The sequence below is a fragment of the Bufo gargarizans genome, chromosome 9, assembly GCF_014858855.1.
Source record: "Bufo gargarizans isolate SCDJY-AF-19 chromosome 9, ASM1485885v1, whole genome shotgun sequence".
NCBI classification, from domain to species: Eukaryota; Metazoa; Chordata; class Amphibia; order Anura; family Bufonidae; genus Bufo; species Bufo gargarizans.
The window spans coordinates 19,529,232-19,549,026 of record NC_058088.1 but is presented as its reverse complement, the minus strand read 5'-3'; the positions used below and the strand labels follow the sequence as shown (position 1 = coordinate 19,549,026).

General features: G+C 46.4%; 1 protein-coding gene across 1 annotated transcript in view; it reads right to left on the bottom strand.

The window, feature by feature from the left end:
- LOC122946541 (class I histocompatibility antigen, F10 alpha chain-like) overlaps positions 1–17,755 on the bottom strand; it is a 55,627-nt gene extending 37,872 nt beyond the window's left edge. The window contains exons 1-2 of the mRNA XM_044306248.1: positions 17,597–17,755; positions 1,421–1,681 (exon numbers count right to left, since the gene is read on the bottom strand). Coding sequence (XP_044162183.1) covers positions 1,421–1,681; positions 17,597–17,654 — 319 coding nt within the window. The 5' untranslated portion in view covers positions 17,655–17,755. The remainder of the gene's footprint in view (positions 1–1,420; positions 1,682–17,596) is intronic.
- Positions 17,756–19,795: the final 2,040 nt, after the last annotated feature.

The following is a 19,795-nucleotide window of genomic DNA, read 5'->3' as shown; positions in this document are numbered from 1 at the left end:
AGTGTATACGGTGTAGTGTGTATATCAGTGTATACTGTGTAGTGTGTATATCAGTGTATACGGTGTAGTGTGTATTTCAGTGTATACTGTGTAGTGTGTATATCAGTGTATACGGTGTAGTGTGTATATTGGTGTATACAGTGTAGTGTGTATATCGGTGTATACAGTGTAGTGTGTATATCGGTGTATACGGTGTAGTGTGTATATCGGTGTATACGGTGTAGTGTGTATATCAGTGTATACGGTGTAGTGTGTATATTGGTGTATACAGTGTAGTGTGTATATCGGTGTATACTGTGTAGTGTGTATATCAGTGTATACAGTGTAGTGTGTATATCAGTGTATACTGTGTAGTGTGTATATCAGTGTATACTGTGTAGTGTGTATATCAGTGTATGCGGTGTAGTGTGTATATCGGTGTATACAGTGTAGTGTGTAGATCGGTGTATACGGTGTAGTGTGTATATCAGTGTATACGGTGTAGTGTGTATATCGGTGTATACAGTGTAGTGTGTATATCAGTGTATACGGTGTAGTGTGTATATCAGTGTATACAGTGTAGTGTGTATATCAGTGTATACTGTGTAGTGTGTATATCAGTGTATACTGTGTAGTGTGTATATCAGTGTATACTGTGTAGTGTGTATATCAGTGTATACTGTGTAGTGTGTATATCAGTGTATACGGTGTAGTGTGTATATCAGTGTATACGGTGTAGTGTGTATATTGGTGTATACAGTGTAGTGTGTATTTCAGTGTATACTGTGTAGTGTGTATATCAGTGTATACGGTGTAGTGTGTATATCGGTATATGTGGTGTAGTGTGTATACGGTGTAGTGTGTATATCAGTGTATACGGTGTAGTGTGTATATCGGTGTATACAGTGCAGTGTGTATATCGGTGTATACGGTGTAGTGTGTATATCGGTGTATACGGTGTAGTGTGTATATCGGTGTATACGGTGTAGTGTGTATATCGGTGTATACAGTGTAGTGTGTATATCGGTGTATACGGTGTAGTGTGTATATCGGTGTATACAGTGTAGTGTGTATATCGGTGTATACGGTGTAGTGTGTATATCAGTGTATACGGTGTAGTGTGTATATTGGTGTATACAGTGTAGTGTGTATATCGGTGTATACGGTGTAGTGTGTATATCGGTGTATACGGTGTAGTGTGTATATCGGTGTATACGGTGTAGTGTGTATATCGGTGTATACAGTGTAGTGTGTATATCGGTGTATACGGTGTAGTGTGTATATCGGTGTATACGGTGTAGTGTGTATATCGGTGTATACGGTGTAGTGTGCATATCGGTGTATACGGTGCAGTGTGTATATCGGTGTATACGGTGTAGTGTGTATATCGGTGTATACGGTGTAGTGTGTATATCGGTGTATACAGTATATTGTCTCTCACCTCCGGTCTGGTTGAAGCGGCTCATCGCTGTCCTCACATTATATCTGAATGAAGCCTCAGCTCCTTTAGCGTTCTGTGTCTGTCCCTCCCAGTATCCTGGATCCACTTTTTCCATCCACTTCACCTTCGGTTTCATTCTTCCGCTCTCTGAGTTATAATTCACAATCTCCCGATCATCCACGTATCCGACTTCAGAATATTCCGGCAGCCCGGACCCCGGAGCTGAGACCCCCGTCATATAATAGCGCAGAGAGTGACTGTCTGAGAGAGATACAGAGTGTTACATATCACACATACACTACAGGAGGAGGGCACCATGTGTGTACAGCGTGTAGGTGACAGGGTCATGTATGTACAGCGTGTAGGTGACAGGGTCATGTATGTACAGTGTGTAGGTGACAGGGTCATGTATGTACAGCGTGTAGGGAACAAAGTCATGTATGTACAGTGTGTAGGGGACAGGGTCATGTATGTACAGCGTGTAGGGGACAGGGTCATGTATGTACAGCGTGTAGGTGACAGGGTCATGTATGTACAGCGTGTAGGTGACAGGGTCATGTATGTACAGTGTGTAGGTGACAGGGTCATGTGTGTACAGCGTGTAGGTGACAGGGTTATGTATGTACAGCGTGTAGGTGACAGGGTCATGTGTGTACAGCGTATAGGTGACAGGGTCATGTATGTACAGTGTGTAGGTGACAGGGTCATGTATGTACAGCGTGTAGGGAACAAAGTCATGTATGTACAGCGTGTAGGGGACAGGGTCATGTATGTACAGCGTGTAGGGGACAGGGTCATGTATGGACAGTGTGTAGATGACAGGGTCATGTATGTACAGCGTGTAGGTGACAGGGTCATGTATGTACAGCGTGTAGGTGACAGGGTCATGTGTGTACAGCGTGTAGGTGACAGGGTCATGTGTGTACAGCGTGTAGGTGACATGGTCATGTGTGTACAGCGTGTAGGTGACAGGGTCATGTGTGTACAGCGTGTAGGTGACAGGGTCATGTATGTACAGCGTGTAGGTGACAGGGTCATGTATGTACAGCGTGTAGGTGACGGGGTCATGTATGTACAGTGTGTAGGTGACAGGGTCATGTATGTGCAGTGTGTAGGTGACAGGGTCATGTATGTACAGCGTGTAGGTGACAGGGTCATGTATGTACAGCGTGTAGGTGACAGGGTCATGTATGTGCAGCGTGTAGGTGACAGGGTCATGTATGTACAGCGTGTAGGTGACAGGGTCATGTATGTACAGCGTGTAGGTGACAGGGTCATGTATGTACAGCGTGTAGGTGACAGGGTCATGTGTGTACAGCGTGTAGGTGACAGGGTCATGTGTGTACAGCGTGTAGGTGACAGGGTCATGTGTGTACAGCGTGTAGGTGACAGGGTCATGTGTGTACAGCGTGTAGGTGACAGGGTCATGTGTGTACAGCGTGTAGGTGACAGGGTCATGTATGTACAGCGTGTAGGTGACAGGGTCATGTGTGTACAGCCTGTTGGTGACAGGGTCATGTGTGTACAGCGTGTAGGTGACAGGGTCATGTGTGTACAGCGTGAAGGTGACAGGGTCATGTGTGTGCAGCGTGTAGGTGACAGGGTCATGTATGTGCAGCGTGTAGGTGACAGGGTCATGTATGTGCAGTGTGTAGGTGACAGGGTCATGTATGTGCAGCGTGTAGGTGACAGGGTCATGTGTGTACAGCGTGTAGGTGACAGGGTCATGTGTGTACAGCGTGTAGGTGACAGGGTCATGTATGTGCAGCGTGTAGGTGACAGGGTCATGTATGTACAGTGTGTAGGTGACAGGGTCATGTATGTACAGCGTGTAGGTGACAGGGTCATGTATGTACAGCGTGTAGGTGACAGGGTCATGTATGTGCAGCGTGTAGGTGACAGGGTCATGTGTGTACAGCATGTAGGTGACAGGGTCATGTATGTACAGTGTGTAGGTGACAGGGTCATGTATGTACAGCGTGTAGGGAACAAAGTCATGTATGTACAGTGTGTAGGGGACAGGGTCATGTATGTACAGCGTGTAGGGGACAGGGTCATGTATGTACAGCGTGTAGGTGACAGGGTCATGTATGTACAGCGTGTAGGTGACAGGGTCATGTATGTACAGCGTGTAGGTGACAGGGTCATGTGTGTACAGCGTGTAGGTGACAGGGTCATGTGTGTACAGCGTGAAGGTGACAGGGTCATGTGTGTGCAGCGTGTAGGTGACAGGGTCATGTATGTGCAGCGTGTAGGTGACAGGGTCATGTATGTGCAGTGTGTAGGTGACAGGGTCATGTGTGTACAGCGTGTAGGTGACAGGGTCATGTGTGTACAGCGTGTAGGTGACAGGGTCATGTATGTGCAGCGTGTAGGTGACAGGGTCATGTATGTACAGTGTGTAGGTGACAGGGTCATGTATGTACAGCGTGTAGGTGACAGGGTCATGTATGTACAGCGTGTAGGTGACAGGGTCATGTATGTGCAGCGTGTAGGTGACAGGGTCATGTATGTACAGCGTGTAGGTGACAGGGTCATGTGTGTACAGCGTGTAGGTGACAGGGTCATGTGTGTACAGCGTGTAGGTGACAGGGTCATGTATGTACAGTGTGTAGGTGACAGGGTCATGTATGTACAGCGTGTAGGTGACAGGGTCATGTATGTACAGCGTGTAGGTGACAGGGTCATGTGTGTACAGCGTGTAGGTGACAGGGTCATGTGTGTACAGCGTGTAGGTGACAGGGTCATGTGTGTACAGCGTGTAGGTGACAGGGTCATGTGTGTACAGCGTGTAGGTGACAGGGTCTACTCTGTAGGGGGCACAATGGGCATTGCTAATGTGAAGGGGTCACAATGGGCATTGCTAATGTGAAGGGGGCACAATGGGCATTTCTACTCTGGAGGGGGGCACAATGGGCATTTCTACTCTGGAGCGGGGGACAATGGGCATTTCTACTCTGGAGGGGGCACCATGGGCATTTCTACTCTGGAGGGGGGGCACAATGGGCATTTCTACTCTGGATGGGGCACAATGGGCATTGCTAATGTGAAGAAGGCACAATGGGCATTTCTACTCTGGAGGGGGCACAATGGAAATTTCTACTCTGGAGGGGGCACAATGGGCATTGCTAGCGTGAAGGGGGCACAATGGGCATTTCAACCATGGAGGGGGCACAATGGGCATTGCTAATGTGAAGGGGACACAGAGGGCATTATTACTGTGAAGGGGTCACAATGGGGATTATTACTATAAAGGGGCACAAAGAGGGCATTACAACTGTGAAGGGGCACAGAGGGCATTACTACTGTGAGGTGGCACTTGGGGTATTCATACTCTGTAGGGAGGAACTAAAGATGCATCACAATGTGTCAGGGGCACCCTGCTGTGATGGTGCACTTAGGGGTATCATACTGTCTGAGGGGCATTAAAGGGGCATCATTATTGTAAGGGGGCACTGAAAGAACATTCTTAGTGTTTGGTCGGCAGAAAGGAGATTAGATGGGCTTGGAGGTGGGGATTATTGTAAAAAAATAATAATAATGCAGTGCTACACGCCAATGGTGTTATCCCTCATTATATCTTTTTTTGTTTTACAGTTCGGACCTTCATCCTACAGCAGACTCAGGTATGTTGACCGTTAAAAAAAAAAGTACTTGAGTACCCCTGTTCTATATAATACATTGCTCCATATAATACATGCCCCAGCTGCTGCAGAACCTCCTTCTGTACAGTGAGCCGGAGCGTTCTGTCAGTCACTTCCTCATTGGCTCATCCACAGGTCCGCCTCTGGGGGCGTTACCGATCCTCTAACCCCCGGTCCAGGCCGCTGCCTTCTCCACTGCAGTCTATGGGAGTTACAGAAAGAGCCGAACGGGTGACTTGCCCGTTATATACAGTTGCAAGAAAAAGTATGTGAACCCTTTGGAATGATATGGATTTCTGCACAAATTAGTCATAAAATGTGATCTGATCTTCATCTAAGTCACAACAATAGACAATCACAGTCTGCTTAACCTAATAACATACAAAGAATTTAATGTTACCATGTTTTTATTGAACACATCATGTAAACATTCACAGTGCAGGTGGAAAAAGTATGTGAACCCCTAGACTAATGACATCTCCAAGAGCTAATTGGAGTGAGGTGTCAGCCAACTGGAGTCCAATCAATGAGATGAGATTGGAGGTGTTGGTTACAGCTGCCTTTCACCTATAAAAAACACACACCAGTTCTGGGTTTGCTTTTCACAAGAAGCATCGCCTGATGTGAATGATGCCTCGCACAAAAGAGCTCTCAGAAGATCTACGATTAAGAATTGTTGACTTGCATAAAGCTGGAAAGGGTTATAAAAGTATCTCCAAAACCCTTGCTGTTCATCAGTCCACGGTAAGACAAATTGTCTATAAATGGAGAAAGTTCAGCACTGCTGCTACTCTCCCTAGGAGAGGCCATCCTGTAAAGATGACTGCAAGAGCACAGCGCAGACTGCTCAATGAGGTGAAGAATCCTAGAGTGTCAGCTAAAGACTTACAAAAGTTTCTGGCATATGCTAACATCCCTGTTAGCGAATCTACGATACGGAAAACACTAAACAAGAATGGATTTCATGGAAGGATACCACAGAGGAAGCCACTGCTGTCCAAAAAAAACATTGCTGCACGTTTACAGTTTGCACAAGAGCACCTGGATGTTCCACAGCAGTACTGGCAAAATATTCTGTGGACGGATGAAAACAAAGTTGAGTTGTTTGGAAGAAACACACAACACTATGTGTGGAGAAAAAGAGGCACAACACACCAACATCAAAACCTCATCCCAACTGTGAAGTATGGTGGTGGGGGCATCATGGTTTGGGGCTGCTTTGCTGCTTCAGGGCCTGGACAGATTGCTATCATCGAAGGAAAAATTAATTCCCAAGTTTATGAAGACATTTTGCAGGAGAACTTAAGGCCATCTGTCCACCAGCTGAAGCTCAACAGAAGATGGGTATTGCAACAGGACAACGACCCAAAGCATAGAAGTAAATTAACAACAGAATGGCTTAAACAGAAGAAAATACACCTTCTGGAGTGGCCCGGTCAGAGTCCTGACCTCAACCCGATTGAGATGCTGTGGCATGACCTCAAGAAAGCGATTCACACCAGACATCCCAAGAATATTGCTGAACTGAAACAGTTCTGTAAAGAGGAAGGGTCAAGAATTACTCCTGACCGAGGTGCGCGTCTGATCTGCAACTACAGGGAACGTTTGGTGGAAGTTATTGCTGCCAAAGGAGGTTCAACCAGTTATTAAATCCAAGGGTTCACATACTTTTTCCACCTGCACTGTAAATGTTTACATGGTGTGTTCAATAAAACATGGTGACATTTAACTCTTTGTGTGTTATTAGATTAAGCAGACTGTGATTGTCTATTGTTGTGACTTAGATGAAGATCAGATCACATTTTATGACCAATTTGTGCAAAAATCCATATCATTCCAGAGGGTTCACATACTTTTTCTTGGAGAAACCATGAATGTGTACAATGAAAACAGTCTCTTAGGGTCCATTAACACGTCCGCAATTTTATTCCGCATTTTGCGGAATGGAATCGCGGACCCATTTATTTCTATGGAGCCGCACGACGTTCTGCCCGAATCCAGAAATCTGTAATAGATCTCCTTTAAGGCTCATGTACACGAACGTATTTTCTATCCGCTTCCTTTCCGTTTTTTTTTTTTGCGAACTGTATTGCGGAACCATTAACTTCAATGGGTCCGCAAAAACAACGGAAGGTACTCTGTGTGCATTCCATTTCCGTATTTCCGTTCCGCAAAAAAGTAGTGAATGTCCTATTATTGTCTGCAAATCACGGTCCGAGACCCCATTCAAGTCAATGGGTCCGCAAAAAATACGGAACGCAAACGGAACACATCTGTATGTCATCCGTATTTTGCGGATCCATACTGTAGAAATTATATGCCTAGCCCATATTGCTCATGTGTTTAGTGATTAAAAACGGATCGCATACCGAAACCATACAGATATATTTTGTGGAATAACGGAACGGAAGAGGACTTAGGGGCTCGTTCACACCAACGTATTTTGCGTTCCGTATACGAGCCGTTTTCTGCGTTCCGTATACGGTCTGTATACGGAACCATTCATTTCAATGGGTCCTCAAAAGATGCTGTCCGCATCCGTTGCATGGCCCCACAAAAATTATGAGTCCTGTCCTATTCTTGTCCGTCTTGTGGACAAGAATAGGCATTTCTATATAGGGCCTCCTGTTCCGTACCGCAAAAAACAGCATGGTCGTGTGAACGAGCCCTAAATCGGAGAAAAAAAACCTCAGATACGGAACAACGGATCAGTGAAAAACAGACTGCAAAACAACAATGGTCGTGTGCAGGAGCCCTTACAAGGATTGCTTTATGGCAGTGCTGGATATAAAGGATGCGAATTACCATCTGCCGATTCCTGGTCATCAAAAGTTTCTGAGAGCGGCACTGCATCTGAAGGGGAGAATAAGACACTGTCGGTTCCAGATGCTTCCATTCGGGATTTCCATGGCTCCCCGTATATTTACCAAGCTGGTGGCAGAAATGGCGGCTCACATAAGAGAGAAGGACATTTTATTGGTCCCGTACCTGGACGATTTTTTTATGGTGGCCCCATCCAGGCAGAGTTGTCTTTCTCAGGTAAATCAAGTAATTCAGACCCTGGAATCATTGGGGTGGATAGTGAACATGGAGAAATCCAGAATGATCCCCCAACAGTCTCAGAGGTTCCTGGGGATATTATTGAACTCGACCTCCCAGAGATCCTTTTTGACCTTGGACAAAGTAAGATCAGTGGTGCGGAATTTGATTCTATGCCCTTACGTTTCAGTCAGAAAAGCTATGTCCATCCTTGGTACCCCATCTTGCATTACGGCAGTTCTGTTGGCTCATGTCCATTCCAGGTGTCTCCAGTGGGAGATTCTTCAGTCCTGGTCAGGGAGACTGGAGGAGCTGGACAACAAGATTCTCATCTCCAGGAAGACCCGTCGGTGGCTGGTGCACGAGAATCTAGATCAGGGGGTCCCGTGGAAGGTGTTAAACCCTTTAGTAGTCACTACAGATGCCAGTCTGTCTGGGTGGGGGAGCCATGTTCTGGACAGAGTCTTTCAGGGATCCTGGGGCAGTGCAGATTGGGAGATTTCTTCCAACGCAAAAGAATTGACAGCGGTTCCGAAGACTTTGCAGGAGATTCTGCCTTGGCTTCAGTACCGACATTTAAAGGTGTTGTCTGACAAGGGTTCCGTGGTGCCTATTTAAATTGAGGGGGAACCCGATCCAAGGAGTTGATGGGATTTGCGAGTCAGATATTCTCCTTGCTGGAGGGGAAAGTGTTGTCACTATCAGCCCTACATATCAGAGGTGTAGACAACTGGAAAGTGAACTTCCCGATTTAAAACCGTCTAGACCAGAGGGAATGGTCCTTAAATCAGGAGGTATTTGCCAAAATAGTAAGCCTGTGGGGGGTGCTAGATATAGACCTCTTCACTACAAAAAGGAACAGGAAGGTAAGAAGGTTCTTCTCCCTTTCTCCAGGTGATTCTCCCACAGCAGTAGATGCATTCCTCCAACCTTGGGACAGGGGTCTTCTGTATGCTTTCACTCCGTTACATTTAATTCCCAAGGTATTGAACAAAATAAGGGAGGACAGAGCTTCTGTGATTTTTATAGCCCCCTTTTGGCCCCGTCAGGCATGGTTCACCTGGTTGAGACTGCTGTCGGTCAGGGAGCCATGGGTCCTTCCAGAGATTATGGATCTTGTCTGAAGGCCCAGTAATTCATCCCCAGGACTTCACTTGACGGCATGGTTTTTGAAAGGTCTCTTTTGATCCAGAAGGGGCTATCAGAGTCGGTGTTCTCTACCTTATTAACCGTTTCTACCCCAGGCCAGTTTTCACCTTCCTGCCCAGGCCATTTTTTGCAAATCTGTCTTGTTACTATATGTGGCAATAACTTTGGAACGCTTTTACTTATCCAAGTCATTCAGAGATTGTTTTCTCATGACACATTGTACTTCATTAAAGTCATAAATTTGAGTCAATATAGTTCATCTTTTATTTATGAAAATATGAAAAATTTACCCAAAATTATGAAAAATTTGCAATTTTCAAAATTTTTATTTCTCTGCTTTTAAAACAGAAAGTGATACCTCATAAAATATTTATTACTTAACTTTCCCCATATGTCTCCTTTATGTTTCCATCATTTTGTAAATGTCATTTTATTGTTTTAGGACGTTAGAAGGCTTAGAAGTTTAGAACCAATTCTTAAAATTTTTAAGAACATTTCCAAAACCCACTTTTTAAGGACCAGTTCAGGTCTGAAGTCACTTTGTGGGGCTTACATAGTGGAGACCACCCATAAATGACCCTATTGTAAAAACTACACCCCTCAAGCTACTCAAAACTGATTTTACAAACTTTGTTAACCCTTTAGGCCCCAGCGGCATAGAAGGGGTTAATGCGCCGGCATCAGTGTTTTAACAGTTGCCGGCGCATACAGCAAGGATACGGCTAACGGGAACAGCCGGTCCCCTGCAGCTGATCGGACGGGCGCAGCTCTTGCACACGCCCAATCAGCGCGCCGTAATAGTACTGCGCTGGGAGGCAAGTCACGTCCCGCTGCGCTGTACTATTACGGGACTGGTCGGGAAGGGGTTAAAGAGTAGGAAAGAAGTGACTACAGGCAAATATGCTAGAGTTTGGTAAGTTTCTTTAAGTTTTTAGTGATACCTCCTTCCCCTTTCTGTCAGCTCAGTATTGATAGATTTTAGAATTTCTCCAGAGAGGATTAGATAAAGATTTGGCATTAAGTAAAAAAAATCACAGAATGAAGTGGTATGGATGGGAAATGGGAGGAAGTGCTCAAAACCGCAAAAACTGTAGTGTGTTTATACCCGGGGGAGCAATCGATCGGCATGTGATCCGCTGCTAACGGCAATCCCCAGCAAAAATGCATACAATGGAGGATGTCGGCAGCGGACCACATGCACCACCCTAACATCAGCATGAGGGTTTGGACAGTATTGTGTCATGGACGGTGTACAGGAAACAAAGCAAAGCAACATGCATAAATGACTCGCTGGATCCAAGAGCTAAGGAACCAAAGGGAGACCCCTGCAGAAGACCTGGCACTTTCCCTGGCTGCTCAGCCTATGCAAAGATCCGAATGGTGGAAGTTTGCATATCCACGTACCTTGACTAAATAACCCCTGAGCACCCTACAATAGTGAGGGGACACGACCACCGGCTCCCTACACAAGATACGGAGGGAGTCAGGGTCACCTGGGATCCAGCAAACATAAAATAACAGATAAATGTTCAAACCTTAACTTGGTAGCAGACAGGAGAACAAGATCAGCATGCACACACACTCCAGGAAGAAGTATAAGCCGCCCAGAAAAGCATTCTGGGGAGGAATTTAAAGGGAAGCAATTAGTCCAACACATGACAGCTGAGAGAGGCTAACGAGATGAGGAACTGAATACCACAACAAAGAAACTCAAGGGGGAGGTTCTGAAAGGCCTCTGTCAGAGCTTCTCAGCTGTCTGGTTGTGACAGTACCCCTCCCTCTACGAGTGGACTCCGGACACTCAGAACCCACCTTCTCAGGATGGGACCTATGGAAAGCCCTGATGAGACGAGAGGCCTTAATGTCCGTCACTGGGACCCACATCCTCTCCTCAGGACCATACCCCTCCCAATGAACAAGGTACTGAAGAGAACCGCGGACAAGACGAGAATCCACAATCCTAGAGACCTGAAATTCAAGATTCCCATCAACCATAATCGGAGGAGGAGGCAAAGGCGAGGGTACAATGGGTTGAACATAAGGTTTCAATAAGGACTTATGAAAAACATTATGGATCTTCCAAGTCTGAGGAAGATCAAGACGGTATGCAACAGGATTGATGACAGACAGGATTTTGTAAGGCCCAATAAACCTAGGACCCAACTTCCAGGAGGGAACCTTCAATTTGATATTCTTGGTAGACAACCCCACCAGATCACCAACATTCAGGTCCGGACCAAGCACACGTCTCTTATCTGTCACACGCTTATATCTCTCACTCATGCTCTTTAGATTATCTTGAATCTTTTGCCAAATAGATGACAAAGACGAGGAGAATCAGTCCTCATCAGGTAAACCAGAAGACCCCTCTCCCGAGAAAGTCCCAAACTGCGGATGAAACCCATATGCACCAAAAAATGGTGACTTATCAGAGGACTCCTGACGACGGTTATTTAAAGCAAACTCAGCAAGGGACAAAAAAGAACACCAATCCTCTTGATTCTCCGCCACAAAACAGCGCAGATATGTCTCCAGATTCTGATTGACGCGCTCTGTCTGGCCATTCGACTGCGGGTGGAAAGAAGAAGAGAATGACAACCGAACCCCCAAGCGAGAACAGAAAGCCTTCCAGAATCTGGAAACAAACTGCGTGCCCCTATCAGAGACTATGTCTGAAGGAATACCGTGCAATTTGACAATGTGATCAATAAATGCCTGCGCCAGCGTCTTAGCATTGGGCAAACCAGGAAAAGGGATGAAATGCACCATTTTGCTAAAACGGTCCACCACCACCAGAATCACAGTCTTCCCCGAGGAACGAGGCAGGTCCGTTATGAAGTCCATGGACAGATGTGTCCAAGGACGGGAAGGAATGGGTAAGGGAAGGAGAGGACCTGATGGCCGTGAATGAGGGACTTTGGCACGAGCGCAAGTCTCGCAGGCTGCCACAAAACCCTCAACCGACTTACGAAGCGCAGGCCACCAGAATCTCCGAGCGATGAGATCCAGTGTGGCTCTTACCCCCGGGTGCCCAGCAAGGACCGTATCGTGGTGTTCTTTAAAAATCTTGTGTCTTAAAGCGAGAGGCACAAACAACCTCCCAGGAGGACAAAGATCAGGAGCCTCTGACTGGGCTGCCTGCACCTCTGCCTCCAATTCAGGAAAAAGAGCAGAGACCACCACACCTTCAGCCAAAATGGGACCCGGGTCTTCAAAATTCCCGCCTCCCGGAAAACAACGTGACAGGGCATCTGCCTTCACATTCTTAACTCCAGGGCGGAACGTGACAACAAAATTAAACCTAGAAAAGAACAAAGACCATCTGGCCTGTCTCGGGTTCAGACGCTTGGCTGACTCCAAGTAGGCCAGATTTTTATGGTCAGTAAATACGGTAATAGGGTGTCTGGCTCCCTCTAGCCAATGGCGCCATTCCTCAAAAGCCAACTTGATGGCCAACAATTCCCTATCTCCCACATCGTAATTTCTCTCTGCGGAGGAGAGTTTTCTTGAGAAAAAGGCACACGGTCGCCAATTGGCAGGAGAGGAACCCTGAGACAAGACCGCCCCCACACCCACCTCAGAAGCATCAACCTCAACTATGAAGGGTAAAGAAACATCAGGTTGCACCAAGATGGGAGCGGAAGCAAAACTCTCCTTGATATCAGAAAAAGCCTTACGCGCCTCTACTGACCAAGAAGAAAAATCTACCCCCTTTCTGGTCATATCAGTGAGTGGTTTAACAATAGAAGAATAATTCAAAATGAACTTCCTGTAATAATTGGCAAAGCCCAAAAAACGCATCAGCGCCTTCTGATTCTCAGGAAGCTCCCACTCAAGCACAGCGCGGACCTTCTCGGGGTCCATGCGAAAACCAGAAGCGGAGAGAAGAAACCCCAGAAATTGAATTTCTGGAACCGCAAACACACATTTTTCCAGTTTCGCATATAATTTATTCTCCTGCAGGATGAGCAAGACCTGACGTAAATGTTCCTTATGAGTTTTGAAATTGAGGGTCGTATGTGTCCTTTTCTCAGACTCTCAGCGATATAAGCACGCATAGCGATCCTCTCAGGTTGGGAAAGATTGTATAAACGAGATTTAGGCAGCTTGGCGTCTGGGATGAGATTAATAGGGCAATCGTACTCCCTGTGCGGGGGCAAATCCTGAACTCCACTCTCAGAGAAGACATCCGAAAATTCAGAGAGAAAAGATGGTACAGTCTTAGTAGAAACCTCAGAAACAGATGTCGTGAGGCAATTCTCTCTGCAAAAGTCACTCCAACCATTTATTTGCCTCGCTTGCCAATCAATGGTGGGGTTATGTTTAGTGAGCCAGGGTAGCCCCAACACTAGAGGGGTAGGCAAACCGCTAAGGACGAAACATGACACATCCTCAACATGAGCATCACTCACAATTAAACGGATATTGTGAACTATGCCCTTTAATGATTTCTGAGAAAGTGGAGCGGAATCAATCGCAAAAAACGGAATATCCTTTCCCAAAGTGCACACCTGGAAACCGTGAGCTATTGCGAATTGACTATCAATGAGATTGACCGCTGCTCCACTATCCACAAAAATCTCACAAAAAATGCTCTTGCTCTCTAGCGCCACCCTAGCAGGCAGGACAAAACGGGAACTACAAGCAAACGTAAAACCTTCAATCTCCGCCTCAATCCTGCCAATAGTAACAGACGGAACATTTTTCAAAGATTTTTTCCTCTTTGTTTCTTTATTATACCCAGAGAACTGCCTGAATCTCCTAGAGGGACAAACATTTGCCAAATGATTAATACCTCCACAACAAAAACAAACCCTCCCATGCGGGCTGAATCTTCTATTGTCAGAAGCAATCAACCCCAGCTGCATGGGCTCCTGCTCAGAAGGGGCTGACAGCGACCGAGACCCCTGTGCACAGAACGAGACCGCTGCACTGTCCTGGGACTGAGTATGACAGGAAGGAGAGATCTCTCCTCTCTCTCTAAGACGCCTGTCAATACGAACGGCCTGAGACATAGCAGAGTCCAAAGAAATAGGCCTCTCATGAAAGGCAAATGCATCTTTCAATCCCTCTGAAAGACCATGGCAAAATTGACTTCGGAGTGCAGCATCATTCCAACCAGTATCAGCTGCCCATCTCCGAAATTCTGAGCAGTATATTTCTGCGGATTGTTTACCCTGGCATAATAGACGTAGTCTAGACTCCGCCAGAGCAATACGATCCGGATCATCATATATCTGACCCAGGGCTAAAAAGAATTCATCCACTGAACGGAGAGGCCGTGCCCCCTCCGGCAGCGAAAAGGCCCAGGACTGAGCCTTACCCCTGAGCAGCGATATAATGATCCCCACCCTCCGTTCCTCATCACCAGAGGAGTGGGGAAGAAGGCGAAAATGGAGTTTGCAAGCCTCTCTAAAACGCACAAAATTCTCACTACCCCCGGAAAACGTATCCGGGAGCGAGATCTTAGGCTCAGAACAAACTCCATGAACGCCAGCTGAACCGGTCACTTGAAGCTGAGAAAAAGTTTTACGGAGGTCAGCTACCTCCAATGAAAGACCCTGGAAGCGTTCAGCCAAAAGTGAAACCGGATCCATGCTTGAGACCGTTTTGGCGGCTTATAATGTCACGGACGGTGTACAGGAAACAAAGCAAAGCAACATGTATAAACGACTTGCTGGATCCAAAAGCTAAGGAACAAAAGGGAGAACCCTGCAGAAGACCTGGCACTTTCCCTGGCTGCTTAGCCTATGCAAAGATCCGAATGGTGGAAGTTTGCATATCCACGTGATGGGGACGCTTCAAGTTAGAATATACTAAGAACTGTGTACATGACTGCCCCCTGCTGCTTGGCAGTATCCGATCTCTTACAGGGGACTGTGATTCGCACAATTAACCCCTCCCTCCCTCCCTAGTTTTAAATTCATTGGTGGCCAGTGCGGCCCCCCCTCCTTCCCCTGTATTACATTCATTGGTGGCCAGTGAGGCCTCCCCTCTCCCCCCCCCCTCCTAATTAAAATCCCCCCCCCCCCATATACTATGGCCCCAGTTGTGCCCCCATCTTTATATTATGGCCCCAGTTGTGCCCCCATACATATATTACGGCCCCAGTTGTGCCCCCATACATATATTGTGGTCTCAGTTGTGCCCCCATACATATAATACGGTCCCAGTTGTGCCCCCATACATATATTATGGCCCCAGTTGGTGGCAGCGGAGAATACTGTGTGATGAAGTCAGGCGGCACAGCGTGCTGGTTAAGGGGTGCTCGGTTTGTGTGGATGTAATCCCAAAATCAGAAAATTGAGTGACCAATAAATATGAGTGACCAATAAATGTGATTGTATATACATTTAGTCATGGACTACTGGTTGCCTGCTCTTGACATGTGCATTTGTATTATAATTTTTATTGGTTTAAAATTTAGCTTTTATTTGTTTGTTGTTAATAAATAATGAACTTTTTATCTAACCTACTTAATAAAACTATCTCTGGACATCTAGAGTGTGCTTCATTTTTTATTTCTTTTAACGCTGTTGTTGCAGTAGTGGTGATTACTTTGCAGTTACTATTATATGGCTAGCCTTTATTTGTATATACTGTTAGCTATTTTGATACTTTATTTGTACCCTAAGGGTACTTTCACACTTGCGTTTTTCTTTTCCGGCATAGAGTTCCGTCACAGGGGCTCTATACCGGAAAATAACTGATGAGGCATATCCCTATGCATTCTGAATGGAGAGTAATCCGTTCAGTTTGCATCAGGATGTCTTCAGTTCAGTCATTTTGACTGATCAGGCAAAAGAGAAAACCGCAGCATGCTACGGTTTTATCTCCGGCGAAAAAAACTGAAGACTTGCCTGAATGCCGGATCCGGCATTTTTTTCCATAGGAATGTATTGGTGCCGGATCCGGCATTCAAAATACCGGAATGCCGGATCCGTCCTTGCGGTCTGCGCATGCGCAGACCTTTAAAAATGAAAAAAAAAAACTGATCCGTTTTGCCTGATGACACCGGAAAAACGGATCCGGTATTGCAATGCATTTTTCTGACTGATCAGGCATTTTTCAGACTGATCAGGATCCTGATCAGTCAGAAAAATGCCTGATCAGTCAGAAAAAATGACATCCGTTTGCATACAGTTTGCCTGATCAGGCAGTCAGTTCAGGCAACGGAACTGCCTGCCGGAATCAAACAACGCAAGTGTGAAAGTACCCTTAATCTTGTGAGGTATAAACAGTTGTGGCTGATGTTGGATACTTTGTATCTGCTAATTCTGCTGTCTGTTGTCTCACTGTTGCCGGCTAATTACTGTAGCCGTGTGTTGCAACATTCAGTGCCTATGATTGACCTATAGCTAATCTTATAGTGCTATTACTATTCACCCTGCTGCCTGCTGGTGGTGCTGTTGCTATTGTCAAGCTGCCTTAGTAATTGACTACTGGTGACACCTATCTAAATGTATATACAATAAAAGTGCCTCTACATGTGCAGGGTATATATGAATGTAATATATACCAATAAATGTGAGGCGCATTGCTTATAGCACAGACCTGTCACTTACCAGTAGGCGGAGCGCCCGGCCGGTCACAGACAGCGCAGGTAAGTATAATGCTTCTAAAATTGCTAAGTAACCATGGCAACCAGGACTGCAGTAGCGTCTAGGTTGCCATGGTTACCGATCGGAGCCCCAGCGATTAAACTGGGACTCTGATCGGAACTCTCCGCTGCCACCAACTGGGGCCATAATATATCTATGGGGGCACAACTGGGGCCATCGTATATGTATGGGGGCACAACAGGGACCGTAATATATGTATGGCGGCACAACTGGGACAGTAATATATGTATGGGGGCACAACTGAGACCACAATATATGTATGGGGGCACAACTGGGACCGTAATATATGTATGGGGGCACAACTGGGACCGTAATATATGTATAGGGACACAACTGGGGTCATAGTATATGTATGAGGGCACAACTGGGGCCATAATATAAAGATGGGGGCACAACTGGGGCCATAGTATATGGGGGGGGATTTTAATTAGGGGGGGGGGGCCGCACTGGCCACCAATGAATTTAAAACTGGGGAGGGAGGCGGGTCTAATTACAAGTTTGTTGGTTGGATGGAGAGGATTTGGCGCAGCTCAGTGACATTTCTTTCCTTACGCGACCTCACAGCTGATGTGAATACACTCCAATAAACTGTTAGAAATGGCGCAGGCTACATGTGCGGCTTCTCCAGCGATTTCCTGCGTCTTATAGACTACAACACACTGACACTGCACTGACACTACAGAATACACAGAATACCCCGGTCCTAGAGCCTCCATACTCACCAGAACACACCGCAGACACATGGAGGAGAAGCACAACGAGGGGGAACATCTTCCTCATCCTCCTCTGATATATTGGGGGCCCCGAGTGACAAGAACCTAAGTGTCCCCCAGACGAGCGCAGCTGTAATAGAGGATCCCAGTCACTCTGTGCACTGGAGGAGCTCCGCTCTGATTGGACGGCGCTTACACTTCCCTCCAATAGGAAAATGATTCTGCAGAGGATCAGCAGTTACCGGGCAGAGCGAGGCCGGAGAGGTTAGACGCCAGTGAAAGTGAAAGTGGAGGCTGGGGATTTTCTAGAGAACCTGTGAAGTATCAGGGAGGCCTGGAGGAGAGGCCGTCACCTGGAGGCCTGGAGGAGAGGCCGTCACCTGGAGGCCTGGAGGAGAGGCCGTCACCTGGAGGCCGTGACACCGGTGGAGGGGGAAGCCATGGAAACCCAAAACGTGTTTCAAAAACAAATTAGCCGCTTGACTCACAGGGAAGACCAGGGAGGGGAACAACATGTGGCCCTGGAGAACACCAGTGGCCCCCGGCCCATATTACACAGCGTCCCGACAAAGAAGGCAGATCCGTGATGAGGTCTCAGGGAGCAGAAGGACTGGGGGTCGTCACTGGAGCAGCAGCAAGATCTCCCCTGTCTGGAAACCGTGGCCCCCAGTAAGCCCTCTTTCACACGACCGTATGGCTTTTTCAGTGTTTTGCGGTCCGTTTTAAATGGATCCGTTGTTCCGTTTTTTGTTTCCATCGTGTTTCCGTTCCGTTTTTCCGTATGGCATATACAGTATACAGTAATTTCATAGAAGAAATTGGGCTGGGCATAACATTTTCAATAGATGGCTCCGCAAAAAAACAGAACGGATACAGAAGACATACGGATGCATTTCCGTATGTGTTCCGTTTTTTTTGTGGATCCATTGACTTGAATGGAGCCACGGAACGTGATTTGCGGGCAGTAATAGGACATGTTCTATCTTTAAACGGAACGGAAATACGGAAACGGAATGCACACGGAGTACATTCCGTTTTTTTTTTGCGGAACCATTGAAATGAATGGTTCCGTATACGGACCGCAAAATGGAAAAAAAAAACGGTCGTGTGAAAGAGGCCTAATACTGGGCTATCGGGACCAGTGACTTCAGGGGCGCAGCTGGAACTGACTGGGCCCCACAGCAAATGTTCTATGCCCCCCCCCTCCCCCCCCCCCCCCCCCTGATATTGAGGACTAGGGATGAGGGAATCGACTTCGGGTGAAATATCCGAAGTTGATTCGCATACAAGTTTGTTTCAATCCTGTATAGAGCGAGCTCTCCGTACATTATTAGAATGTATTGGCTCCGATGAGCCGAAGTTATTGCTTCGCGAAGTCTCACGAGATTTCACATAAAATAATTTCATAAATTGATTTCTACTGTAAAAAAAAAAAACATTTCCCGAACTCAGGTTTAGTTTCAAGGTAAATGTTTTTTTGTAAAGTAGAAATAAATTTATAAGGTTATTTTACGCGAAACTCGTGAGACTTCGCAAAGCAATAACTTCGGCTCATCGGAGCCAATACATTCTAATGCTTACGGAGCGCTCGCTCTATACAGGATTGAAACAACGTTTTATGCGAATCGACTTCGGATGTTTCAGCCCAAGTCCATTCGCTCATCCCTATTGAGGACCTATCCCGAGGACTGGTCAATAGAAAAAGCTTTTTTTCCTTTTTTTTAAACAAGTATCTGTCTCCGTATCAGTGTCCTAAATATCTGGATAGGAGTAGTAGTGCTCTAATTATATATATACATACACACACTACTACCCCTATCAGATATCTCCTATATATTATTATTATATAATAATCTACTATATACAGAATAAGCAGATACACAGACACTCACACACAGATGTACGGTACATGGGCCCCCTTCAGATACATTCACATTGGGGGCCCGGCCTGAATTGTACTAGAAAAGACACTGCTCCCGGGCCCCAGGAAGTCTCGCGAGATGACACGCCGGCGCGTCAAGGAGGAATGAATCGACCGCCTCCGGAGGCGGTTAAAAAACGCACTTTTATAATAATGTTAATTACCTCGCTACCAGCAGGCGCACATCTACACCCGGCGCAGCCGCACTGAGGAAGGAGCGGCCGAGCGAGCGTCGCCTGTGCCGATTGAAGACCGGTACGGCGCAGGCGCGAGATTTGGAACGCAGA